Below are 27297 nucleotides of genomic sequence, written 5' to 3'. Positions count from 1 at the left end.
CCCAAACCCTTCTGGTCCCCCCTAGTGAGTCTATAGACGGTCACCAGGTCCCCCCTCAGCCTTCTCTTGTGGAGGCTGAATAGGTTCAGGTCCCGCAGTCTCTCACTGTAGGGTCTGCCCTGTTGTCCCCGGATCATGCGGGTGGCCTCCTCTGGACCCTCTCCATGTTGTCCACATCCCTCTTGAAATGTGGTGCACAGAACTGGACACAATACTCCAGCTCAGGCATCAGGGAAAAGCTGATCTCAAACCGCTGGGAGGTAGGGAAGCACCTTCTTCCCCAAGAACAAGCCGCTGCTGGGCACAGCTCAGGGCCTAGCAATCTGGGGATGCAACAGAGCAAGCAAGCGCCTAATAGCATTTATCTGTCACGGTGATGCTGGAGGCATCTCTGGGAAAAAAGTAAAGGTGGCCCTGGAGATGCTGAGAAAGGTGAGGAAATCCCCTGGAAAAGCTGTCATGGCAATGCCGTATTGCCACGGGGCCCCATGCAGACATGGGGGAGGAAGAGGCCAGGAAGAGAACGGAGGAACTAGCTGAACTTCTATGACAGCAGCAACAGTGTGGTGGTAAGGGCATCTCATTGGGTTTCCATGAGCCTGAGTTCAAATCCTGCTCTGGGTTTGGGCCAAAGGCTAGTCCCAATCCACCCACAGCTGTGATAGGGCTTGAGGAACCCAAAGCTGCTGGGCATGTGCTAGCCACACCAGTCCCTTGTGACACTGGCTGCAGTCCTGCCTCTGCCATGCTGGGGGATGCCCCACGGGGCTCAGAAAGACCCACGACCCTTTGACATGGCAGCAGCACTGGGGATACCTGCCTGAGCACAACCAGGTTTTGGACCTGGCAGCACAGAGCATGCGAACGGAGCATTTCTACGTAACCCTCTATGCCCAGCTCCTCAGGAGAGTCCCCAGCATCCCTCCTTCCTGGGTCGCTCTAAGTGGGAGCTGGGATATTCTCTTAGAACAAGCGGGTACATGGGAAAGGCCCAGCAGATTTGGGTCTGAAATGGCTATTTAAAAAAACAAACAACCCAATGCAATTTTTCCAGAGGCTTTGCTATGCTGCTGTAGGTTATGCTTTGTGTTAAAAAGAAGACATCTCCCCAAAACCCCTTGGACCTGATTTGGGGCTGGATGTTAAATCCCCATGTATCAGCATTGCAAGCAGCAATGTATTCAAGGGAAGGCGGCACAGATGTTAGAGCCAGCGTCCTGCAAACATGGCTGAATGCAGAGGCTGCCTGGGTAGGGCCTCTAGAGATACCAGACCCTGGATTTGGGGCTATCCAAATTTCCATCCAACTATCTTCCGAGCTGTGGCCAGGAGCAGCTGCCAGGTGCCCAGCCCTGGCTGACACAGGGTGGTACAAGGACCTGAAGGTGGGTTCTCCTGTGCATCCAGACAGTGGCTTGGCAAAGGCCTGGCTCCTTTGGTCTGAAACCAGCCATTTATGGTGCAACTGCCAACGCTGCCCGAGACCGGTGGATCTCAGCCAGGAGCTGACTTTGCCTTAGATGGAAGTGCCAGTCTTGGGTTTGTTGCTTAAAACCAAGTTCCTTGCGGCTGCTAAATACCTGGCTGCTTCTACCTCAGGTCCCAGCTAAAATGCCAGCCTTGGAAGCACCTCTCTTCGTCACTTGGGTGGCCACCTTGAACTGCCAGCCACAGGACGACCCGATAACCCCAGTCCCCCTCCTGTCCCTGTCCCCAGACAGATGGACCTTTGCCTGGGAGAGGGTAGCTCGAGTATCCACGGACAGACATCGAGCAGGGCAGCTTTCCACTGAGCAGCGTCGGTCAGCCTCCGGGCGCTAGTGCAAGCACCAGGACTCTGCCTCGCCTGCCATGCTCCAGTCCAGGGTTGGCAGCAGGAATGAGCCCTGCTGTGGGAATGGGGACTCATGCTTTCCCCCCTCCTCTCGCAACAGGTGTTGAACAAGCACAGAATTTATATTTTTTTTAAACACCTGATTTTAGGGAGGGGATGGCAGGACCCAGAGCCTGCAAGCAATTCCCTCAGCTGACAGCAACAGATTTATCCTGGGGGGCTCTTGGCTTCAGGCTCTTCCAGGGCCTCGTATCAGAAGCGTTCGCCACCTCGGGCTGTGGGGACATGGAGAAGGGGTTGGGAAAGCCCTGCTGAGAGCTGCAGCATGGCGTTCAAAGCAGGGCGGGCAAAGCCTTTCCCGGGCTGGGGGAGCCTGGCCCTGCAGGGACCATCAGGGCTGCTGCTTTTGGGAGTCGCCCCAGCTGCAGAAGCCGTCTCCACCAAAGGCGTCGTGACACAGGTAGCAAAACATGATTATTTTTACTCGCTGCAAAACGCTGAGCTTGCAGCTAAGATCCTGCCGGAGAGACAGAGGCCAACAGGGAATAGCAGGGCAGGGCTGAGCAACTTTTCCAAATGGCCCCTGGACCCAAGGGTGGGAGGGCTGGGACCCCCAAAAGGAAGGCAGTGCTTGCTGGTGGGTCAAGAAAGCTTCGCTGCAAGCCCTCCAAGAGGACTGGGAAACATGGGGTGACAGCATGTCCCTTGCCTCTTCCCCCATGGCGCACAGAGGCCCAGTTCGCCCACTCCTCCCAGTGCTGCTCTGCAGGGATGCTCTGCTGGGTCCTTGTTTCCTAGCCTGTCCACAATGCAGTCCCCGAGGGCCCCAATCCTGACATGAGCAAAGGCGGCAGCAACAGTGGGAGCGGAAAGGATTTCTTGGGACCCAGCCCCAAGCACTTAGACCAGACCCAGATGCCATGGCCAGCCAGACCAGATGGCCCCAGCCCAGAGCTTGGCTGAGTGTGGTGGGGGCAAGGTTTGGGACCAAAGAGCGGAGAGACAAGATTCTGTTCGGGGTAACGGGAAGAGAAACCCGCCGGCCACGGGGGCAGGTCAAAGCCCCCAAAGTATCAGCAGGATCCCCACCCCACCCCACCCCACCCCGGGATCACTCGAGGCCCCTTTCTGCGACTTGTGCAAAACCAGGGCAGCCCTCTGCCCTGCTCCCTAGAAACAGAGGCATCGCTGCCTGCCGAGCACAAGATGGAGAACCTCGAGGACCGGGGAGGAACTCCCGAGAGGTGGAAAGAGGTGCTTTGCACCCTCTGGAGCAAGGTCATTCCTCCAGCTGGGCATGACCTAGGGCAGTGGTGCTGTGCCAGCTTGACAAATGCACAGCAGCAGATTTCTTGGCAGTGGCCAGGCGGCACTGACCTTGGGTGGGGAGAGACCGAAAGCAGCACGCTCGTCTGTCTGGCCCAGCCAGGAGCGAAGCAGGGGCAGCATCCCCTTTTAGCTGCAGTGCAAACATCACCGAATAATAAAACCTCCAGCGGCCTGGCTGGCCCTGCCCGGGTGAGGAGTCCAGGACCGGCACCGGGCATCGGTGCACCCAGGCGTGGTGCCAGCGTGACCCCAGCCGCTCCCCAGCATGCCACAGCCTCACCAGCGCCTGCTGCTTCTCACTGCAGAGCCGCAGCTCCTTGCAGAAGGGGGGAGGCAGGGAAGGAAAAGGGGTGGGGGGAGGATTGTGCTAAATCACATGCATTAGCCATAAGTTTTAGATCTGGAGGGGATGGACATGAGTCACATTTAACCCCTGCCGCCCCGCGTGCCGCACCGCAGCCTCGCCCAGCCCCAGGGTGATGCAGCATTTCCCGGGGTGCCGCTTGTGCCCACCCGGGGGTGCCCAGCGGTGCTCACCTGGGGGTGCCCAGCAGGGCCCGGCGGAGCTGGCCTCTTCCTTGGGGCAATGCAGCAGCACTGCGGTATTGCAGCAGGCGGCCGGCTGGCTCAGCACCCTGGCAGCAAGCAGGGGAGGAGAGAGGGTTACAGCCGGCCCCTCTGCATGCTTGCACCCCCCTGCCCCTCTGCCTCCCTCCTTGCTCCCCATCACCTGCTCCAGCTGCCATGCTGCCAGGAAGCTCCGGGCTGGCGGGGCTGGCGCTGCTGGGCAGGGCTGTGCCTGCCTGCAGCTGCGTTGTGGGGCCTGGAAGAGGGGGGAGGAGTGGGATCCACCCCGGGGCATCCCGGCCCTGCAGCCCTGACCCCGGGAGGATGCCTCCAGCCCTGGGAAGGGCTTAGCAGCTTACAGCGTGGGGCTCCGGCGGCAGCAGGGAGGCAGCGGGCAGCTCCATCAGCAGCGGGGGCCGGCGGCAGCGGCTGGCAGGCGAACAAAGAAGGGGGGAGAGGGGGGGGAAATTAAAAAAAAGCTACCCGGAAAATGTCACACGCCAGCAGAGTTTCTATAGCAACGTGCATCCAGAAGCATCCCCCGGGGCTGAGCGCATCTTACCTGCTGCGGGGAGAGATGCATGGCTGGGGATGCTCGGGCTCGGCCCTTCCTGTATTCCCAGGACTGGGCTGCTCCAGAGAAGGGGAAGAGGGACCCCCGTGCCCAGGACAACCCCTTCCCGGCAGCTGGGAGCGCTGCACGGGTTCCCAGGCCCCACCCTGCACAGTCTTGGATGCTGCTCTGCACGTCTGAACGCAGGAGTTTTGCCATCTGGGCCCTGCATGGAGATGCAGGCAGCTCTGGGGCTGGCTTGAAACATGCTGTGGATTCAAAACCTGCAGGATTGAAACAACTGCATGAAGCAATGCCTGGGGCCTTGGAAATAGCCCGTGTTTGTGGACAGCGGATGCCCTCTCTGCTCCTGTAATAGGGAAAAGGCAGACTAGGTTCTCTGGGTAGATGCTGATTTCTTTTATCAGACCAACTGAAGAGTTGGGAAAATTGTTCTTTGCAAGCTTTCAGGTACAAACGCCCTTCATCAGGCACAAGGAGCGTCTTCAGCATCTTCGTGGACACTGGAGATGCAGATTCCTTCGTCTACTACCTCCATATCCAAGCTCCTGCTTTTCCTCACGCTATCCCGCATAGGTTTCCTTTGATGTGTATAAATATGTGACTGCCCCTAAATTATTTAGCATGCAGGCATCTCCGTTAAAACAAACAGAATGAGAGCTGCAAATATTGCACATGCTTAACTAATCAGAGTTCCCTAATTACTCCACAACTGCAAAACACATTCATTAACTCCCCAATGTGTGCTGTTTTACATGCACCACAAAACTCAGCCCACTGGTAAGAACTTCATGGTGTTGTAATAGTGCAGGTTCTGGGAAAGTCTAGATCTGATATCTCAGTATCTGAGCCCTCTCCTTCCCTGTTGCACCAAAGCTCCCTGCTGTTCCTGGTGGCCTGCATCTCTGGCCCTAATTTTTCCCCTTGAAGACTCATTTTCTCTGTTTATGTGACACCCTGCATGCCTCTGCCCTCAGCCTCCCATAGTAAGGGCTCCATTTATAGGTATTTTACGGTTATAAAATATCTATAAAAACAGGCTGTAAGGGTTTTATGGAGGTATTGTCATGAAGCTCTTTCAGATGCAGATCATTTTTTCCCCAATTACGTAAGATAGCAAAAAAAAGGGCACTGGAAATGAAGGCATATTTTTTGGTTTGGTTCGGTTTGGCTTTTTAATGGCTGGCCCTGTCACTGGCTTGCTTTCTGCATTTTGAAAACCCAACTCTTCCCCCACCACAAATTGATACTCAGAGACTCTTAAATGAATGAACTGGCCAGCCCTCAAAGAGAAGAGGAGCGGAGAAAAAACCCAGTCTTAATTACAATCCCAGGCCAAGCCAAGTTGGGATGACACATCTCCCGCTGATTTCATGAGTGGAAAAATTTTTGCTTCTTCTAGAAAGGAAGATTTGGGTCTCTTAGGTCCCAAGAAAACCTGTGGCTGTGTTTTTCACAGAGAGTAATCTGACAATTGATCTGGAATACCTGAGAGGACTTAAGGTATAATGTTATTAGGCAAATCTCATGTAAACATAGACATGCTCACTTGCACACGCACTTATACACACATGCATTCCTCACTTTACACATCTATATGCATGCAGTCCTTGGTAAGTCGTAATGGTAAGTTATGGGTATGTAGAATTACTCATGAAATCAACTTGTGAAATCTGCTTCAGGAAAACTAATGTGCCTTTGCTCGGCAAGCCTTTTCAAAACCTTGATGCCAACCGCTGCACTGTCGAGCTTATAAATAGCAATATTTATGACTCAGTACTAAGGCCCCAGCCCTGAAAACGCATTCATGCAGGTACAGAGCCTACCCACAGGGACACAGCGTAAGAATCAGGGCTCGGATTTATACTTAGCCTGGAAGCTGAATTCAACTGTTTTACTAACCACCATCCATTATTCTCTGTGGCTGGCATGTGGTATCTAGTGAAGCACGGACTTACTACACATAATGATATGATCTTTGACTCACCAGTCGGAAGTTCATCCTGTGGACAAGCGTGGGGGGCACAGTTCAGAGTATTTTTTTTTTTAAAAAAAGGCAATACAGGCTTTCTTTAAAGTTAGTTTGTATATGCCCCAGCACTGGCTTGTCAACTGCTTGAAAACCTTGTCAGAAGATTGCAATTTGCATTTTTCCCATCAAGAAATGTGTAAACTAAAATATGCATTGAAAAAGGTTTATTATTATTTTAATTGCTCATTCATGTCTAATAAAGTAAAGAGAATGGTTGCCCACCCCAGAACTAATGTGGTTTTTCTACACATGGTGTCCATAACTGTTCTTCAACCTCCAACTGTACCTTGAGTGTGGGAGATCACTCCCTGTTTGAATAGCAGGGTCTTTTGGGGTTTGACCTGCACCCTGAAGGCCCCCTGGCACCCCATACCTAGGGGCTTAGAGGGTGGACAAAGGTTAATCAGTTCCTGAGGTTTCACCTCTGGGGTTTTGATAGTGCTGCACATCCCATGGGTGCCAACATGCACCTCCTTTTCCCCCTTCCTTCCCCATCTCAGCTTTGTGCCAACAGACTCCAACTAACTACAGCCAACAGCTAATAAATAAAATATGGGAAAAAGCAGAGAGCACGCAGGGATCTGAATGCTGCAGAAACTTCTCACAGCCATGGGTGGGAGAAAGGAACTGATGGCCCCTGGAGGACATGCTGTGTGCAGCTAAAGCCCCAAAATGGCTATTTAAAAAGATGCACACAGCAGTGGAACTCACAGGGTATTCACCCAAACGAAAACTGAGCAATTGCGTCAGATGGAAATCTATACCTGTGTCTCCAATCCTACAGCTGACAATGCCCAGGTGCATTGCTGCATCTACTGAAATCAATAGGACTTTACATAAGCACGGCAGAGCACCTGCAATTAGAAGATTATTCCCTGTATTTATGTATCATGGATTCTCAGACCAGTTCTTAAACTGAAATACACCCTTGGAGAGCAAGGGTAGAAGGAGTTTCATTTTTATGGCATCACAAGGGCTCCATACAAAATGTGCCTAATTTACAAATAAACAGATCATTTCCTAAATCCTAGCCTTCTAAACCTTCTTTCTTCTCTTCCCCCTGCAATAAAAGATTCTTGTGGGGCAAATTAAAGCCTTGGTAACATGCATCAAGCCCCAAGGTCTTCAAATGATACCTTCAGTCACACCTGCACAATAAAGACCTGATCAAAAGCCCTTTTGGAACGAGCTGTCAACCTCCTCTCTTGCAATTGTCACAGATTGTGAGTTCATAGCAACAGAACAATTTCAAAGAAAACCCAACCAACCCTGAGTTATTGCCTCCTCTGGACTCCCCACAATAGCCTGTCTCCTCTCTGGTTACCTTCTGGATTGTGAGCTCAGCAGGATGAGGTTTGTCTCTGTGTCCTGTTCAATGTCAAGCGTGCCTTACTGCTAAACAAATAAGATGTCCACAGCCTGAAACACAGGTGGCACAGGGATCTCCTGAACTCTTCCCGGGGTACAGAGGGCCATCTTAAGAGAATGGAGGAACAGATCCGAGATCCTCGTGATCCAAACTGGAGTCTATATTATATTATTTTCTAAAATGCATCTGTCTGAAGGACAAGGTACATGGCCCGCTGGGATCTGCTGAGCTGGTGCCAAACAAGCTCTCCCCTTCCTAATTTTCAGTTTATTCCCACCTTTCTGGGTCTCTATTTTACACTTCTGCTGCGATACACAACCCATTCTAGGAGACTGCATGGCAGCTCATTGTGAATTGAATACCACGCTTGTTGAAATTACACGTTTTCATTACAGGTACGCATGATGGGTTAAAATAGGAGCCTGTAGCATTTGTTCAGTCTTACTTTCTCCATTACTGACAGTTCAAAAGACATTTTCTCCAGAATACTTCCTGAGAGCATGTCAACTGTAAGGGCCACTCTGAAAATTAAGTGTAAAAACACTTTATCAGAGAATGTAAATATGAAGGGAATCCAAGGAGATGCTAAACCACAAAAAGCACAGCCTAGCTCTGTTAAGTATCTGCTACTTTTGACTCTTCAGAACAAATACTAAACAAGCTAAGGAAATGTATGCTTAATGTTTAATATATATTGCCCCCTCACATTTCAGCATACTCAACGTAACTGATTTATCTACGCAGAAAACTTCAGTGTACAACATGGAAATAAAAGTGACAGAACATCCTAAAGGACAGGTGATGTTGCAATGAGCTAAAAATACATCAATTTAACACAATACATCAACACAGAATTGTAAACAGGTCAACACATAATTTAAAGAATAAATATCTCTTCTAACACAATTTTATTTTTGGGTAAAATACTTAGTGAGCAACATTGCATAGTTCTATGCATCTCCCTGATGCTATATGAATATTTTTGGGCTGGCATAAAAACCTGTAAATATAAAAATCTGAATATAACTTCTAAGAATGTTTTAATTTTAAGACGGGCAGTTGTTTCCCATAAAGGCTGTGTAAGGTATCACTTTATTACCAGAGTAAAAGAGTGTGCTCTCTCAGTGCTTTCAGATCAAAATTAAGCTAACAAATAAATACCTGTGGCTTTCTGCTATGAAGCAAGCAGAATGTACCGTACCCCATGATAGAGCCTGAAATTTTCAGACATGCATAAATTGAATATTTGCAATAGTCAGCAAGATTTCATAGCCATCAGATACGAGCATGTATAGTGATATAATACCATGGGAAACATTCAAGTGTATTAATTTATCTTAAGAAATCTGGACTGAATATTTATTTAGTTTTGAAAAGTAACACACTGTGAAGAATTATGGCTCAACTTTTTAAAAAAGTATATTCCCTAGCTCCAAAATTGGACTCCAGGCCAGTTTTACTCAACTTCTGAAGGATTTTTTATAAATAAAATTAACAGGAAATTTAAAACTTGCCTATGTCGAATGCCCATTTTAAGCTATTCTTCATTAACAACATATTTAACTATTGATGATATTTGTTTGAAACCCCCCCAGAAAAACAAAGCTGATGATAAATATCTTGACTACTAATAACCATGGAATATATATGTATATCTACACAATTTTAGTTTCTATGCAGTCCTGAGAGGAAGCACTAAGTGTAATGGGTGTGGAGTCTAAGCATCACAATCCGTGTGGCCTCCATACTGTCTCGGGATTTTTTGAACGATAAGCATACAATGCCGTTCAATGTTATTGATGGTCTCATATAGTATTGAACTTTGGACCCATACTTGCTATTATATCAGCATAAGGGGCACTCTGAGAAAGCTCAAGAGCCAACTGTTTCTTTAGAACAAGAAAACTGTAAAATTTGGCAGCAACTCGTTTCCGGTCATTGCTCTGACAGAGCTCCAGCAAGCTGAAGGACTTCACTCCTGAATTGCTGACGTGCTACGTGGCAAAAAGAAAGAAAAGAAAATTATAGTTAGGTCAACTGATAAAACGATGTCTCTCAATATCTAAACCAAAGGACAGATGTTGCAAACACTTCTGTGCATAAATACATGTTTGCAAAATCAAGGCTTTAAGAGGGTATCGTCTCCCTGACCTTTAACTTGACCTAGTGTCTGTTAAAGTGCTTTACAAAATTTAGTGACAGCATTGCTCTCAATTGCAATTTTATTGCCAGCCTCAGGAAGTTTGGGTTTTTCTTAAATCCCAGGTGCTGGGAATCAAGGGATTGCACTGAAAACCCTTTCAGCTTGAAGCAAGGTTCTCTACTTTATGGTTGGAAACACAAATGTATTCTCAATGTTAGTTTTTTTAAATATTGTAATTTTAAATTAATCTCATGGTTTTGGATGCTTGGGCTGGCAATACTAGTATCAATAGATGATGCAGTTGCTTTCATAAAAATCTAGTCTGGCTTTGATCTTGCACAGCCTTAAACATATGCTTAAATTTACATATGCCGGTTAGCTCAATGCAACTCAACGCATCAAATAGGTGCATAAAATAACGAACAGGTAAAAGACTTTGAAGGGCTTTAGATTTACTGTCCATCATGTTGTTATTCACTGTGATTCCTCCCCTTCCCCTCAGCACAGCAAATACTAGAAATAGAATAAAATACATCATGATTTTGTAGGCCATGCGTGCACCTATGTTAATAGATATATGCATAACAAACACAATGTTTAAATACAGAATTGCTTTAAAAACCGTGTAAATGCATCCTACCTGCAGAGCATTTAATATCTGAAGAGTTCTTTTGCTCCAACTTTTTTCTTCGCTGTCTTGATCATTCCTTATTAGCTCCTGCATAGGAGATCGTGAGCATTAAATACACCATGTAAAATCATACACCAAAATGTTAAAAATTTGGTCAAATAAAAATGAATAGGCCAAAATAAATAGTTTCTGACTTCCTGTAAACTTGAGTTCAGAGTGCAATTTTTTTTTCTTTTATACACAGTGGCTTGTGTGTTATTTGTTTGGATAATGCTTAACCCACCACAGATTTGTCAAGGATGAAGCTGTATGCTTTGGCAGCAGTGGAAAAGTTTGGTTTCTGGCATTTGTGGAGTCATACTAGGAACTGAAGGATATAAACATCGAGTAGATTTTTCTGCTATAATAGAGACAGAGAGCGATTAATGGCATTTTACTTTGCAAGTAACCCCAGTGATTTCAGTGAGGCTAACTGCAGAGTAGGGGTTTACTCCTGGTCAATAATATTATAAGAAACTTTTAACTAGTTCGCAACTGATTCTAGGCCAAAGCTGACATTTAAGATTTCAGTTTTAGATTATGGAGTTAATGAGCTATCAAGGTGAATGGGGCAGTTCATGCCATTCACCGCTGTTGATTTAGTATTTGGTTCAGTTTTTTCTTTCTTCACAATTATTAAGGTCAGAAACCTTTTTCAGAAAAAATTCCTTCTATGGCAAACTCCATTGTGCTTCAATGTGGAAATAGTTGGAGCAGGGTTTCTTGTGTGTGCCTACTTTAACATCTACAGGAAAGACTTAGTGGTCAGAAATTCTGTGTTTTAAAAGGTAATTTTTATTTTAACTTTTTGGGAAAATTGTTTTTAATGTCTTCATCCTCCCCCTTACAGAAAGAGATATGGGGTACTGCTATTTTAAAAATTTATAGCAATTCATTTTCCCACAAAAGAGGCAAGGCACAACATTTTGCTCTGGATTAGTAGTCTGCAACTTCTGTAGACTCCCCTACTGTGATGAGTCTCAACTACTGGATGCATGGTAAGTGAGGAGGTACAGACTCTGCTTCTAGCTTGTTTCCAAGCCTCCCGTACACCAAAAAGTTCAGTTTTACTCCTATCTGGTTCACAAAGGATGCAGAAGTCATTCTGCATGGCAGGTAGACCAAACTTTTTATATAAACACTACTGCATGGATGCTCCACGTTGGACAAAGAGGAAGTTTGCATTCCAGCAAAAGCCCCAAATTCTCTCTCTCACACACACACAGTCTAGACATTATTAAGCCATAAAGCTTATAACATGTTCACTTTCTAACATACGAAGTTTATACATGAAGTGGGGTGGGAGGATATCTCCCATGGTTTGGTTTGATTTGATTTCTGTTTCAGTAAAAATTCAAAACTGATCGACCACTGATGGAGCCCTTCCCAAAAACCTGTCACAAGCCAAACACAGTTATTTTAATCCATTTTCCCTTTTTTGGTTACAATTTTCCTATTTGGTGTTCTAAAAAGAACATTTTGCCTTTATCATTTTGCAAAATGTTGCTTGTAGCATATTGGACATTTTTAAATACTGTGATTAATTCAGATTGGGTACATGAAATATTCAGAAAATAAAGATTACAGTACTGTTTTATACAATAAAACTACTAGTAAATTAACAAAGCAGTTAGTTTCAAATCTCTAAAAATTCCTATGCAAGAACATAATCATTTTTACACAATGTGCCAGTGATGACAACTTTCTTATTGACGCACATACGTTGGTTAATTCAGCTTGCTGAATCTCACTGTCCAGTGAACAGGCCTCGGGCAAAGAAGACAACATATCCTGCTATTGAAAGTTGGGAAAAATCAGACAGTTAGTAGCAGTATTCAAAGAGACAATATTATTCTCAGTTCTGCATTTCTGCCCCAAGTGGTCATTATGCTGATTTTTCTACAAAATTATTTTAAGAATATATCACTGATATATTACAGATAAGCAACCACATTTTGATTCCCATGCTATAACAGAAACCAGGCAGGAAGACACTTCCTCATGACACAGACTCAATGACTGCTTTGTATGGACACAATATTGGGTTCAGAATTTATACTTTTCCAATACAGTTAAACCCAATTTTATTATACTTACTGAAGATAAATAGTATTGTCTCTGCAAATGGTGGCCTTGTAGAGTAACCAGAATAAAGGTGGAAGAAATTGATGATTTATTAATTTAACAATATGCCCTTTATTTTCGAGCAAAAGAAATAAATCCCACCCCATCCTTGATAAAGATGCCCCTATTAAGTGTCTTTTTCCATACAAGTAAAGAGGTTGCACTGTATAAGAAGATTCTGTTTATAAAGTATTAACAAGAGATTAAACAGATTTTTAATACATTTATTTCATTGTTATTGTGCCCAGAGAAACTGTTTGTTACACCTTCTATTAAATGTCTCAAAACCATCTATAATATATGCTATTTTGTGCTACACAAGATATAGCTGTAGCATGCTTTTAACATCTGTTATTCATTTATTAACTCTTTTTAAATGGGACATTTGTATAAATTATGTAATAATGCACAAACACACACACACACACACACACACACACACACACACACACTAGTTTTTTATGTTTATTGAAAATACTTACTGTCTTTTCATTAGTAGTCCCATTTCTGCTGTTCTGTAACGTCGACACAAATGAATCATCCATTATGGGTCCCTGGGGTTCTCTGTGAGCTGCATCCTGCGAATAACTCAGGTCTTCAGTCAGTGACTCTTCAATTACCAATGTCTCTGTATCAATAAGAAAAAAAAAGTTTGACTGCCTTTCTGAAAAAGGAAAAATCCACCCCAACAATCTTTGAAAAATATAAGAAGAACTTTCTTAGAAGCCAATTTCTGTGGACTTGCATATTCATAAAACCAGTGATAGATCATGCACACTTAACTGCCACAGGAGCAGAAGTGAGTCAAGTAATAGCAAATCAAGTAATACACGTTGCCCTCTTATTTTAAAATGTGAGGATTAATAGAACAGGAACATATTTACCAAACCAAATATATATTTCTGTAGGACTCTGTAATTGCTGCAAGAAACTGATTCAAGTACTCATTTTTTTTTAAATGGTAAGCTTCTTGGCTTTCTTGTTTGTGCAGACACAAAACTCAGATTCTCTGCATGACTGAAATGCTAAATAAAATGTGTATGTTTCTTTTAAAATGTGTGACGGCAAAATGATAAAAATCAGACAAAATCAAAGTGTCACCTTTAGTATCTTGTTCTCTCTCTGGTTCTTCAGATCCCATTTCTATATTCTTTCTTCCAGTCTTAAAGCCCTGATACTTGAAGCAGTTTGCAAATAACTGTAAAAACAAAAACTTGTGTCTTCTATTTCCAGAATAACTTCAAGTTCTAATGGCAAAATGCAGGGAATAAAAAAGTGATAGGCATTTTTTATATGAATTTAAAACTAAGCAACACTGACCTAGGTGTCCATTTCATTTGTAGAGACCCTCTGAGGAAAAAGCCCTCTGGCAGGCAGTAAGGAAATGTCTTACCCAACAGCAGGCTTGGTCACCTCCCCCATTATTAAACCTCCTAAGAAGGGGAGATGCAGAAAAAACCCATATGTGAGGTTCTCAACGTGGGAGTTTTACACATAATGCCATTATGTAGGCATGATAGTTGCCCATGTGGAGCAGACTGAGGGTCTGTCCCTAAACCCTACAGATTTAAGGGATGCATGTGGTTCCAAGGGATTTGAATGATCTGCCTGAGGTCCCTTTTCTTGAATTTCAGCATCCTCCTCCAGAACCTCCCTCAGCTGTTCCTGCTCCATCAACTCTCTTAAAGGGAGAAGTGACTCAGTAAAGGTAGTGTAGCTTTGGGGAGACAGGGGAGAAAGTGGAATTATGCACAGCCCTGGGTCTTCGCACCCAAGTTTGCCTTCCCAGTCCTTATCTCAACACTGATCCTGAATGAGGAGGCAGGTAACAGTGTCCTAAAGCAACTAATATTTCTCTCTCAAGAAAGAAAGCACTGAGATCCAGACCCAAAAGATCCCACTAAGCATACATCTGACCTAGTTTTCCAGGCAAACCCCCTTAGTAGAACGGTATGGCAATGCTGAGAAGGTTCTTGTTCCACAGAACATACTAAGGGAGGTGGATGTGGCTGGAAATAGATATGACATTGCAAAACAACAGCATGCTTACAAATGCATTATTATAAAATATAATATATAGCAGCTTCTTATAATTAACACATGAATACACTGAAAAACTAAAATGAAGCAAAATATTCAAAGCAATGCTTAGGATTTCACCCTCTAAAGATACATAGCGACATCCACCTGCACTAATTTGAAAATATAAATCATTAGATTTAATTCAAGTACTGTCTCATCGCATGGATTTTAACTGCCCTCCTTTAAAAATAGTCCTCTCTCTCTATCTATATATAGAGAGAGAGAGAGAGAGAGAGAGAGGACTATTTTTAAAGGTTGGTTCTTTATAGTCCATTACACACACACACACACACACACACACACACACACGTATAATCTCTTTAGCACTGTGTAGCATACATATGTGTATATAACTGCCCTCTTTTAAAAACAGTCATTTTTTAGACTATTATTAAAGAAGGGAAGTTGTATACACATATGTATAATGCTACACAGTGCTAAAGAGATTATACGTACATACGTACGTGTATGTGTGTGTGTGTGTGTGTGTGTGTGTGTGTGTGTGTGTGTGTAATGGACTATAAAGAACCAATCTTTAAAAATAGTCCTCTGTCTCTCTCTCTCGGACTATTTTTAAAGAAGAGCAGTTATATACATAAGTATAATGCTACACAGTGCTAAAGAAATTATAGGTGTGCGTGCGTGCGTGCATAATGGACTATTTTTAAAGGAAAGCAATTGAAAAATATATTTTTGAAATAAAATTGTAAACAAAGAAATACTACAAACTTCTGATTTTAAAAAAGTGCATGCTACTGTATATAGATCTACATAATGTTTCCACCTTCTGCCATTCCTCAGGATTTATCTGGCAGAAGCTGCTCTTGTGACAATTTTATATTGCGCTGACTTGATTTCCACTCTGCTGGAAGACTGCTCCAGAGCCAGTCTTTCATCTAAGGGTTGATAGAGTGGGATGGTGGCAGCTGCTCCCTGTACCATCAATGGATTCTGAATTCTGACTGACTTAAGAGAACTGACTTTTGTGCTTCAGAGAACAACTTAAAGTACAGTTCTGTATTTTTAAAAGCATCCTCTACTTGTAACTAGACCGTGTTTTATTTTAATCAGTAAGTAAAGGAGCCACCACCAACAATCTGACTATCTGACATCACTCCCATTTGGTACAACCCATCATTATGTTTCAGAGACCAAATATAATTAAATGACAATCCTTTGATGAAAACGGATACTTCTGTAGATATTTCAAACAATGCAGCACCTTTTTTTTCCCTGTAACCACATTTCCTTATAACATCTTTTGTTATAATAATCTCTCCCGCAGAAGAATCTTGCTAGGAAGTATTAATATCAGGTCAAATTTACACATATTCCTTCATAACTCATCTTGCTGGCTTTCCATATTTAAAACACAGTACTAGTTTTCCCCCTGGGAGAACAAATTGTTTTCATTTTCTCAATTCATTGTTCAAAGCTCAGGTTTCTGATAGCATAATTCCTACTCAAGTAGATTATACTAATAAGACCGGTAATTATGATAGACTAGCATTAGTTGGCAGCCTGAAAACCTCTATAGTACTTATATTTTTCTGTTACATTGAGACCTATGAATAAAAAGCATAAGGTTTAAGCACTATTCTTACAAATGACAAGATTAATTGCAGAAAGCCAAGGTGGTCCAGTAATAATTACAGATTGGACTCACAACAAACAAAAAAAGAAAGAAAGAAGAAAAATAATAATATATCAGCATACCAGCAATCAATCAGGTGCACAGATGTAAAAATCAAGAATACACACTGGGTGCCTGAATTCTGCAGATGGCCTTTTTGTTGAAGCACATAATTGTGGGTACAAATAGATATCCAACCAGCTGAACTGTAGTATAAAGCTTCATTTGCACATATAGTTTTTGGGGACACAGTTATCTGTGCACACAAAAGGAAGCCTAAAATAACAGAACTTAAATGCACAATAATTCCATCATTTCTATAGTAAAACAGAAGCATACAAAGGCATAAATCTGTACCTTTTGCAGCTCAGCATTAATCAATGGCTCGGTAGCTCGGGAAAGAAGTTTATGCACTCCTCCTGATTTCTTCCACTTCATCAGCTTTTTTGTGGGGGGTGCAAGATCCAGCACAGTTTCTGTGTCTGTGTAGTTGCTAAGCTGTTTCTGAATAGTTTTACTGCTGAGCTCCTTGACTACATCAACAAGCAACTTCCTCTTCCTTTTCTCTTTCCGCCCAGTGAAAACTAAGCAGAAGAGATTTTTTTAAAAAAGGGACATTTATCTACTTTGCTGATGGATGCTCGTCTATAAGGAATATCTCTGTCCAAGCAGTGCTGGGTATCACAGAAGGACACAGTTGAAGTAAACCATGCTATTTACATTTTTTTCCGTTTTTTTTATGGTTTGGCATGATGGTATCAAAATTTGAGCAGTAGCTTGTCTTCCCTCATATATCTGATGAGGACATATTCTCTACCAAGCATTTGGGATGGAATGGGTGAAAAGGTTCCTAACCTCCTAATGTAGATCCCAGGAGGACCAGAAGTAAACTGGCCTTTCCCTGATGGGCCATTTGCTGCACTTTACTCTTCCCAAAACATTCCTGGCTGGTTACCTGTGTGTACTGGTAACTACCTGAGACTAAAAACCATCACCTTCTACTCAGTGTTGTGTCAATCTGAGTCAGTAGCTAAACCATAAAGTGGTGATATCTTTTATTAGACAACTAGATTTTTGCGAAAAAAATAAAAATAAAAAAAAATAAACAGTTAAAAAAAAATTCTTTCCAAAAATCTAGTTGGTCAAATAAAAGATATCACCTCTACCGTGAGTTCTGATTCCTTTTTTCTCTAGATCAAGATGGGTACAACCTGGATACCTAAATCATAAATTCTGCACTGATTCTAATATAGCAACTTTTCTTCCAAAATCTTGTCTCACTATGAATATAGAAAAATGAGTTCTGTTTTTTTAAAAACTTAAACATGAAACCAACACTTGGAACTCAATGGAGAAGTTGCTGACCCACTGAGATACAGTGCAGGGAAAAAAGGAGAGTAAACTTGAAGAGTTATGCTGATAACCAGGAGAGTGTTTCAGAAAAACAACCTTTACAGTTCCTGGGAAAGTCTGTATACTCTCACGTTCATATATTATTAGTTTAGGAATGTTTATGAATACTGGACTGAAGCAGCAGTGGAATAAACTTATTTTAAAAAAGGACATATGATAAAGTATGTCTAAGACACATATAAAGGCAGTTTACTTTAATTGGAAGTTAACCAGGCCAGGAATCATTTATGTACTCAAACAATTATTTTCCTATTAGTGTATTTTTTACTCAGTGTTTTTTATTAGTGTTTTAACCATTTGCAGATTGGAAGAGGGCACACGTATACTACATATACATATCCTCCTGAAAATTCGCTTGGCTGGCAGCCTGTAAAACAAAGCCTTCTAAAGGTCAGTGTCCACATAGAGAGTGTGCTAGTGGGTTTCATAATTCTTTCTCTTGGTATTATTCTGTTTGCTAACATTCATAAATGCAAAACTTTAATTGGCCATTGGATGAAACAAATTACACCTTCATTTCTGAAATGATGATGTCTCTTGAAGATTTCTAATTTTAGTCTTGAATCATTTGACATTAATCACCGTTCACTGCAGAGTTGAGAAGCAGGGTAAGTAAGCTCTCACACACATGCTACTTTATGCTTCTGATATCTGAGCAAGTTCCAAATGAGATATACACATACCCGTGAAAGTATTGTTCCTTTTTCAAATTTTTAGGGAAATCAATATAACCATGAGCAAAGCAATAAAAAGCAGGAAATTAAAAAATTAAGATTGCCATTCTATGGATGTAGATTTACTGATGCATTATCAAAGATAAATGTGCTGCAACTGGAACATCATAAACCAAGCTAGTGAGGGTAGATGAGCCAGAACAGCATTCAGCTCACTCCCCTACCCCCATAGCAGATGCACAGTGCTAACAGAGGCTAAATGTAGTAAATTAATTTTGGTAATTGGGGAAGGCTGTTAATGCACCCTGGGAGGTAAATAGTCTCAGCAATAATGAATGAGGGAAGAAAAGAAAATAACGTAAGCCAATTTCTTTAGTATTAAACACTGCAATATTTAACAGAAAATTGATGCAACTCTGACCTGTAGCATCAACTGGCTCAAGTGCAAACCCTTCCTCTTCATCCGGCAACAGTACAGTCTCACTCATTGGATGGTTTTCTGCTTCATGTAGGGACTCTTCATGGCTGGAATGCACTGTGAAACAGCCAGCCATGGCCCAATTTAAATAAAATCACTGTGCAATGTAGCAAACAACTTCTCAGGAACAGGACACATGAATCAATCTTGATTTTATACCAATTTGATTTGATACCAATCAAACTCGGTATCAATCAAGAAGTTTAAGCATTAGAATAAGATTAAGTCTTAAAATACAAAAATATATTTTTTTCCTTCTGACATAATACTTCTAAAGTACTACTTAAATATTTTTCATTTCAGCAATTTCCTGGGTTGTCTAGTCAAACTAAGCCTGCAACATCCCTAGAAGGCAGACAGCAGAAATGTCTAATGCAAAAAAGTATTTCTATCAAAGTTGTGCGACAGAGACAGAATTCCAAGATTGGCTCAAACTGTACCTGAGATCTAAGCAATTAAGAAGAAAGGAAAAACAGGAGTCAAGACAGGAAAAAAAGCAAGGAATAAGATAACAGTAACAGAACACACCAGCAAGAAAGACAAAAGCTCATTAAGTAATGAGAAGGAGCAGAGACATTACACACTCACCCACTGCACTGTCACCAGGGAGCTTCTGTAAGAAAGGAACTTCTTCCAGATCAAGAAGGTCTTTAATTAGGCTATTTTGCTCAGCTTTCAACAGATCATCTTAAAAATAAAATGCATAATTTCAATCATGTCAAATTTTAGCTACAGTACATCACCTGCATTAACAGAGAGGTAAATGTCTCAGATAAAGAAATCAAACCTGCTCCGATCAACAGGTGAAATGTATAGAGACCATTCAAACAAACAAGTAAAACAGTATTTATGCAGTAGGGCAGCAGAATCTTTCATAATGAATTATTCAGAAGGAGTTGCAGAATTAAGCATCTCCTGTGAAATCAACAGGAACTGAGGGCACTTAGGGACTCGGAAGTGTGCAGCACCTGTCCAATCAGTCCCAACAGTGACTTGGAGGCTGTTTTATAATTAGAAAAAAAAAACTATGTGAAAATGTCAAAAGTGATTAGTGCACATTATAAATTAAATCATTTGCTAGATAAGCAGTTTGTAAACAAACTAGGTGAGGTAAATAAGCAGAAAATAGCAACACACCCTGGTAAGAGATTTATTGCTATATGTTTTTAGATGGAATTTGAACATTTTTAACAAAAATTTAACAATCCAGGCACAAAAACTACTTAGTTCTTTTTGTTTTATGGTGATAAGGATTGGGGGGGCAGGGGGAGATGGGGTAACAACCTCACATATACACTACTTACCCCTATGGTGTTTTATTTGTCAAAGAAAATATTAATTTGAATAAATATGCAGGTAAAAATGGAGAACACAGAAGCAGAATTCTAAGAGTTTCCCTCTCGACACCTTTTTTTTTTTTAAATGTGCTTCCAGGTTAAAAATTTACATATCAGTTGCTGCCAAGTACAAATTTTTGTATTTGCATTATTAACACTTAATAGAGGCCATTTGTATGTAAATTCTAAAGCCATTACTTATTACTCTTCCCAAAGCTGGTCTTTTAATATTGCAGGCATGAGGTGACATGAATTGTTCAATCCAAGCACTACTCCAGGTAATTAATATGAAAGCCAGCTCTTTGCCATTCATTTCCAAACCTTTACAAGTCATGCCTTTCTTTTGCGGAGGGCACAGAAAGCAAGTAATATAAAAAGAAAATCTGTAGGGTTCTCTCTTGAGCAATAATATACAAAACAAGAGTCAACGAAAATGCACTGAAATGGATTGCAAGCACTCATTTCAAACTATCATTCATATACGACATTTTTCATGCTGGATGCTTGCAGTGCCACAGTTAAGTTAGCTCCACTGAGAAGCAGGCTATGTTACCCCAGGCACCCCACAGTGCCAATGCAGTTATACTGCGTCTAGAACAAGAACTACTTTATCAGAGCCAGCTCTATTGTGCACAGCACTGTACACACACACATACTGAAAGGATGCGGCCGTTGTGAACCAAGGGAAATTCTGGCCTCAACCCTTTTGTGAACAATAAGAACTACATAAAGTGCCCTTTTTGCCAGATTTTCTTTCCCCACCCCATCAACAAAATGATACCTACTAGCTTCTGTTTCAGGAAAAACTTCCATTTATGTGAAACGATTATCCTAAATATTTGTTTGAACCAGATCAACTGAAAACACATAATAGGAAGGGGAAAACGGGCGAGGAGGATAACAGAGAAGTGGGAAAATGAGTGTGTGTTTATGTGCTCTATACACACACAGGCAAAGACAAGTGGGATGCAGGAAGGAGGCAGGACACAATGACAGCAAAGGAGAAACAATGGTTTTGGGTTACAAACACTAGAATGTCTTTTATAAAAATGGTGAAATATATTATTTCACTCCAGGGAAGAGCTAAGGTTCTTTAACTATCTTTACTGCACACTTCTGTATCTTAACAGGTTTGGATTTCCTGTCAATCCGACTTTTACTTTCAACTGGTATTGTATTTAAGATACTTTCATGGGTTTTGTTTTGTTTTTTTACTTTAAATGACTCATATGCACTCTATAATTCCATTTTAACTTTTTTATCTAGAAATATATAAATGAACTCAGATGAATAATCATGACTAGTGCAACACTAAAAGTGTAAATAGAAATTTCCAGATTATCATTGACAAAAATGTTTGAAATAAAAATATAATTTCCATTTAGAAAAGCACCACATTTTAAAACTTCTTGGATAGTTTATATTAGATTCTGTTAATGTATGGAAAAAAACATACCAATCATATCCCCAGCAGCCTCTTCATCTCCAAAACCATCAAGTTTAAATATATATGCATCTTCACACAGCCTAGATTTGTCTCCAGTGAGGCTCGAAGAGTTGTGATCAGCCAAAAGACTATTAGTACTCATTAGTATGCTGTCATCAAAGAAGCTGTGACGCCTTAGTATTGCGGTCTCCTCACCTGAAAAAACATACATATATACATTCTCATCTAAGTATTGACTAACCATTTTCCTCAATATAGATAAAATAAGTATTTATGGGTGATGTCAAACGTATATAAAACCCATCCAAATAAGGTAGCAATGTTATCATCACTGTTTCAGCATTTTATGAAGAGCAGAATAATTTCAGCTAGTTTAGCAAATAGACTAACTGCATTGGGTTGTATGCTCATTCACACTAAGGGCACTTTCCATTGTTCTGGGAAAGCAGTTGTGCTCACTGATTTATGATCAGGGATCCTCGTTTTCTCAGATTAAACAATATTCCCAATTTTGGAGGTTAAAAAGTAACCCAAAATCCAGAACACACCAGCATTTTTCTGTGATTAAAATGAAATGCCACTAATACACACCAACATATACATACATATACACACACATATACATATACACATTAGTGGCATTTCATTTTAATCACAGAAAAATATGGATTTTGGGTTATTTTTTTAACCCAAAAATTGGGGATTTTTTTCATCAGAGAAAACCAGGATCCCTGCTTATGAGGCACACTCAGGAGGCTAGTCCATACTGCATGGCAGGCCAGCCCACTCACGTGCAGAGTAGCACCTCCACCCTTGATTTAGGGGTTTCTGAGGGGGGTCAAAGCCCAGGTTAGAGGCAATATTCAAGTGAAAAAGAACTTGAACTGGGCTTTGGATCATGTTCAAAGACAATAAGCAGAGGATTCATCATAGAAAGCAAACAGATCCTTCATAATATAAGCTTTAGGAGCTTAAATAATACATCAGAACAAAGCAGGATTTTATAAATCATTAACAGTGTAAGTTATTTTGCATATAAAATACAATTTAATTTTTCAGGTCTTCTTACCAAAATTCCCCTCACAGAGAAGTATATCCCTTCCATAGTCCTCTGTAAGGGTGATGTCTTCAGCTCTGCTCTGATTCAAACTGAAGTGTTCAGCAACATCAATAGCACTAATGAAAAACAGAATATACCAAATATAATATGAGCTGGAAGTGCGAGGAGTAGGAACATGAATGATCTGTATCCAGAGGGCCTCCATCTTTGCGTATCTAAGTTTAACGATAGAGACAACTGCTACGTTCGAAGGCCCCCCAAACACTTCAACAGCTATCAACTCTTCTGGGAGAAGAAATGCAGTCTCCCTGAAGAGTCAGAATGCAAAACATTTACAGCTTTATTGATTCAAAACAACTCTTTATATTGCGTCTTGTCTAGACGCTAAAAAGGTAATCGTATGGCATCTGAAAAACAGATGCTGTATGTTCCTTAGAAAAGACACCTTTAAGCAAACAGAAAGCAGCCTCCTTTACTAATTGAAGCATCTAAGTCATCTTTAAGGAAGCCTATGCAACACCTAACCATAATCCAGTCACAAAGTCACAAAAGCATGATGTTCAAGAGAAAAGCATTTAGCTACACGAACATAGAAAAGATCTTCTTGGGGCTTCAGTGCCTGAAACTTCATGAGCAACAAATAAGATGAACTCCCCACAAGTTTCTGCCTCCTTGTTCAAGAGTAGGCAAAGTCCCTTAATAACACCATCCAAACAACTTGTTTGCCCCTAAAAATCTCACCAACATCTGGTCCAAATTCAGGTTCTACCAATTCGCTAGTGCACAGCATTTTTTTTGTCTCCAGTCTTCATTCAAATAAATTACACGATGATACTCAAAAGCTTGCAATTAAAGAATTTTTTTTTGCAAAAATCTAGTTGGTTTAATGAAAGACCAACACATCATCTCTACCACAAGTTCTGATTCCATGATGATACTCTGAAACCTAAGTTCAAACTACTGTTCACTGGGAAGGTCTTCACTGATAAAATGAGACTGGAGTAACTTTACAGATACATAATTCCTGTGTTTGTAGCTGGCCACGTACATACAGCTTGGAATTCAGAAAAAAAAATTAGTTATCTGTTCAAATGGAAACTCTGAGTTCTTTGCTTGCTGGTAACCAGCAAGAAAACACAATTCTAGCTCTGGACACAAAGTCAGGCAAAATGCTATTATAAAAACATGGAGAAACGTTTACTTCAAGTCAGGTAGTGGTGTGTCAAAATCATGGAAGTCTTCAGGCAACGTGATGGAGTGATAAATCGCTTCAAAGTTCTCTTTTGGAAGGTCAACAAGTCCTAAGGAAAAAGCACAAAACATAGAGACACGAGCAGTGATACTATAACAAGAAGTCCATCCAATATGACTAAATGCATCCGGGGGATTTGTTGCCATCATAACTAATAAGAGCAAAGCTTAAGTAGTTTGTCAACAGAGCCCTCAAGGTGAAATGAAGCCCTTAATCAATGTACAGTTTAGAAGCTGAATATTTAGTGTTGTGCACAAAAAAAGTATGGGCCTGTTAAAAAAAAATGGCAGAGGTGTTGAAATGTTCTAAAGCTGCTGTAAGTACAAGCAGCTCTTCAAAGCTACAAACGATTTTGGCAACTAGCGACTAATATAGGTACCTTAAAGTTGTTTAAGTTTACATTGCAATGTTTCCTGTTTTCTAGCTAATGTTTTCAACGTCGAAAATGTACAAAGCAAAGCTGCAAATACATGGTTCTCGTCATACTACAAGCTACTTTGATATTTATTTATCAATAAAAAATGTATGTGTTGCACTTATCTGTATGCCTTTCTACCAATGTCTGGAAATGTATTGAAGCCTTTAACTAATGACACCTTAAGAGGCAGGTACCAGAAAGTAATGTTACCCCCATTTTACAGATATATAAACTAGTCAGTCATAGTAGATTAAGCAACTTGCTCCAAGCTCACGTTCTCAGGCAGTGATAGTGCTGGAAGCAGAACCTGAGGTTCTTCTGTCTTCACCTAATTGTGAGAGCAGAAGACAACCTTTCACCAAAAGATAACTTACCATAAGACAGCTTTCATATTCTTTAGGGTGTGTGCACATAGGTAGTTATTGCGATTTTATTCCCCAGGCTTGTTTGCTTCACCATAACTTGTGTGTGCACCCAGGCCCTCAGAGTCAGGCCCTTCCAGGGCACAAGGAAGCCAAAAAGATGAAAAGGTTAAATGAAGTCAGCATTGCACTTTAGCATTGGGCACCAGGAAGTCTGTCACGTGTTAGAATGAATAATATGTACCGGACTGGAATATCTCAAATGAAAAGTAAAGACAGGAACCTGAAAGAGGTATGGACAGACAAATGCAGAATCCTGTCTATACCTGGACGAAAGGCCACCTTCATTTTCACCAAAGCTTCACTGCAGTCTGCCAAGAGGTACTTTGTCTTTCGGTGATAAATTCGTACCACTCCCAAAAGCAAGTGCCCTGAGGTTCGCAGAGCAATTCTGACCTGCAACGATTTTTAAAAATCCTTCAACCTTTAATGCATATTGCAAAACCATTAAGATTAAACAAATTCAGGGATTAACCTTGTAATGTATGTTGAAAAGGAAAAGCGGTATTGGACATTATAATGATTATTCTGGAGTTCTGCATGACTATTGGGGGCTATTTTAAATGAGAGAATGTATGGACTTTATACCAGTGAAATCAATAACTTTCTGACTGCAGCCAGCACTATGGACTGATGCCATGATGCAGGAGATGAGATTACCCAGAGAAGAAAAAAACATCATACGCTAGGGAAACTACATGTCAACACGTGCAGTGACACTTATTTAAACTGCAGTACATCCTAATAATATTATTAATGAAACAGTTTTAAATCAGCCACCTGGGCAAGGATACTATTTGGTGTTCTACAGCTAAGTTTCTAATGAACAAGGGTTTTTGCTCATAAATCTTGCACTAACTCAGAATCTTGGTGTCTGTTAGCCCTGCTCTATGTATTTAACTATGTACATATCTAGATATAAAAGGGGACTAGGAAAGATCCTGAAGAAAAAGGAAGGAAGATTAGGCCTTTTTAAAGATTTGTTACTTATTATGAAAGTGGCAAAAGTGTTACCCCAAGTGCTTTCATTATTCACTTCATTAGTTCAATTAAGCAACCATCTATTCAACCCTCTCTTGAGACAGGTTTTCCTGTATACCAACCAGAGTGCAGGATTTTCTAAATAGCATTTTCTAAAATGTACTTTTCGCCTGCTGTAAGAAATATGCTCTACATCCTTCAGGCATAAGACAGCAAGCATTTTACTCGAACTTTGCCACTTAATGGAAGTTTTGACCCAGTAAAAAAAACTGAATAAAACCCGACAAAATGGATCAGGTCACCAGTTGCTTAAACTGAAACAAGAGGGGCAAATTTGGTATGTATCAAATATGAAGGCAGACCCAAACACAGGCATAGGTGAACTGACCCAGACAGAAAGGGGGCCCAAAAATGGTAATTTTTTTTCCCATTGTCCAATTATCATTACCATTATCCCTGGAGAAGGGGGGCCCTATACTAGAAGTTTGCCTGGGGCCACTGGGAGTCTAGGTCTGGTGCTATATGAAGGTTTATAATCTTTGCGTGCAGATGCTTTTCTTCTAGTGAAGACTGACATTTCTATAGCAGGAAACTCCTTGTATTAGTTACGTACCTTCGGCGAGATGATCTTTTCGATAGTCATCTCTAAATTACATTCAAATATATGAGCTCTTGTGAGCTTCTTCTCCCAGTGGGCAGCAAGCCATATTTTGGCCAGTGGCCCCCGCTTGTTCACAAGTAAATGCATGTAAAACATGTCGCCCGTATCCTGTCGCTGCACTCACGCCAGCTAGGGAAATCAATATAAAATTGGTGTTAAAAAAACCCAACGAGAACTTATGATTTCATGGATAGGCAAGAAGACTTTCAGTGTTCATTGCGAGAACCCAAATCCGCTGGACTGTGAGGGACGAGGTCCATGCAATAGATGGCAAACGGCAGGCGATATCTCGAATTGCGGGCGAGATCTCTAATTGGGGCTGGGAGGGACAAGTCCGTCCCCAAACCTGGGGCAGGATTGGCCCTGTCCCAACCATAATCCCAATGTCTATACAACGACCGTATATTGGGCCAATGGCATAGTCGGTATCGGGGGGCAGTGTGGGGTGGACAAAACCAGCGATGGCCCCGTGTCGGGGTGGGGGGCAGTGTTTGAGTCCCTCGACTCTGGAAAGAAATTGGATTTTTCCACCGGACAGCAGAGAACAGCCCCCTCCACGCGCCCGGCTACGGGGAGATTCCTGAAAGGGTTTTGGGGGGCTGCATTGGGGGGAGGGTTAAACCTCCCTCCTGGGTGTGAGGGAGACCCCAGAGGGGCAGGGTCGGGTCCCAGAGCCCCTGGCTGAGGAGGCGCGCACCCAGTGCAGGGCGTCGTGTGGATGGGGGGGCAGGGTGTTCCCGCCTCAGCAACCCCCGCCACGGCGCCTGCGCGGCGCGGCGGCGCCCCCTGGGGCCGCG

General features: G+C 42.0%; 2 protein-coding genes across 5 annotated transcripts in view; both read right to left on the bottom strand.

The window, feature by feature from the left end:
- Positions 1-3782, bottom strand: part of SNPH (syntaphilin) — a 17981-nt gene extending 14199 nt beyond the window's left edge. Inside the window, exon 1 of the mRNA XM_019510019.1 lies at positions 3701-3782. The gene's annotated coding sequence lies outside the window, so the exon portion shown is untranslated. The remainder of the gene's footprint in view (positions 1-3700) is intronic.
- A 3487-nt stretch (positions 3783-7269) lies between these two features.
- Positions 7270-27297, bottom strand: part of RAD21L1 (RAD21 cohesin complex component like 1) — a 27942-nt gene continuing 7914 nt past the window's right edge. For 2 of the 4 annotated variants that reach the window (XM_019510013.1, XM_019510015.1), the window contains exons 2-14: positions 26453-26629; positions 25125-25254; positions 23968-24067; positions 22776-22882; positions 21716-21901; positions 19511-19609; positions 18866-18979; positions 16715-16941; positions 13744-13840; positions 13125-13270; positions 12232-12312; positions 10489-10578; positions 7270-9699 (exon numbers count right to left, since the gene is read on the bottom strand). In XM_019510013.1, the coding sequence (XP_019365558.1) occupies positions 9511-9699; positions 10489-10578; positions 12232-12312; positions 13125-13270; positions 13744-13840; positions 16715-16941; positions 18866-18979; positions 19511-19609; positions 21716-21901; positions 22776-22882; positions 23968-24067; positions 25125-25254; positions 26453-26596 (1710 nt within the window). In that variant the 5' untranslated portion in view covers positions 26597-26629 and the 3' untranslated portion in view covers positions 7270-9510. The remainder of the gene's footprint in view (positions 9700-10488; positions 10579-12231; positions 12313-13124; positions 13271-13743; positions 13841-16714; positions 16942-18865; positions 18980-19510; positions 19610-21715; positions 21902-22775; positions 22883-23967; positions 24068-25124; positions 25255-26452; positions 26630-27297) is intronic. The other 2 variants (XM_019510016.1, XM_019510017.1) reach the window with 2 other exon arrangements.

The sequence above is a fragment of the Gavialis gangeticus genome, unplaced genomic scaffold (assembly GCF_001723915.1).
Source record: "Gavialis gangeticus isolate Ggan-Ray unplaced genomic scaffold, GavGan_comp1, whole genome shotgun sequence".
Classification (NCBI taxonomy): Eukaryota; Metazoa; Chordata; order Crocodylia; family Gavialidae; genus Gavialis; species Gavialis gangeticus.
Note: the sequence above shows the minus strand (reverse complement) of the source record. Positions and strands in the feature narration are given on the sequence as shown.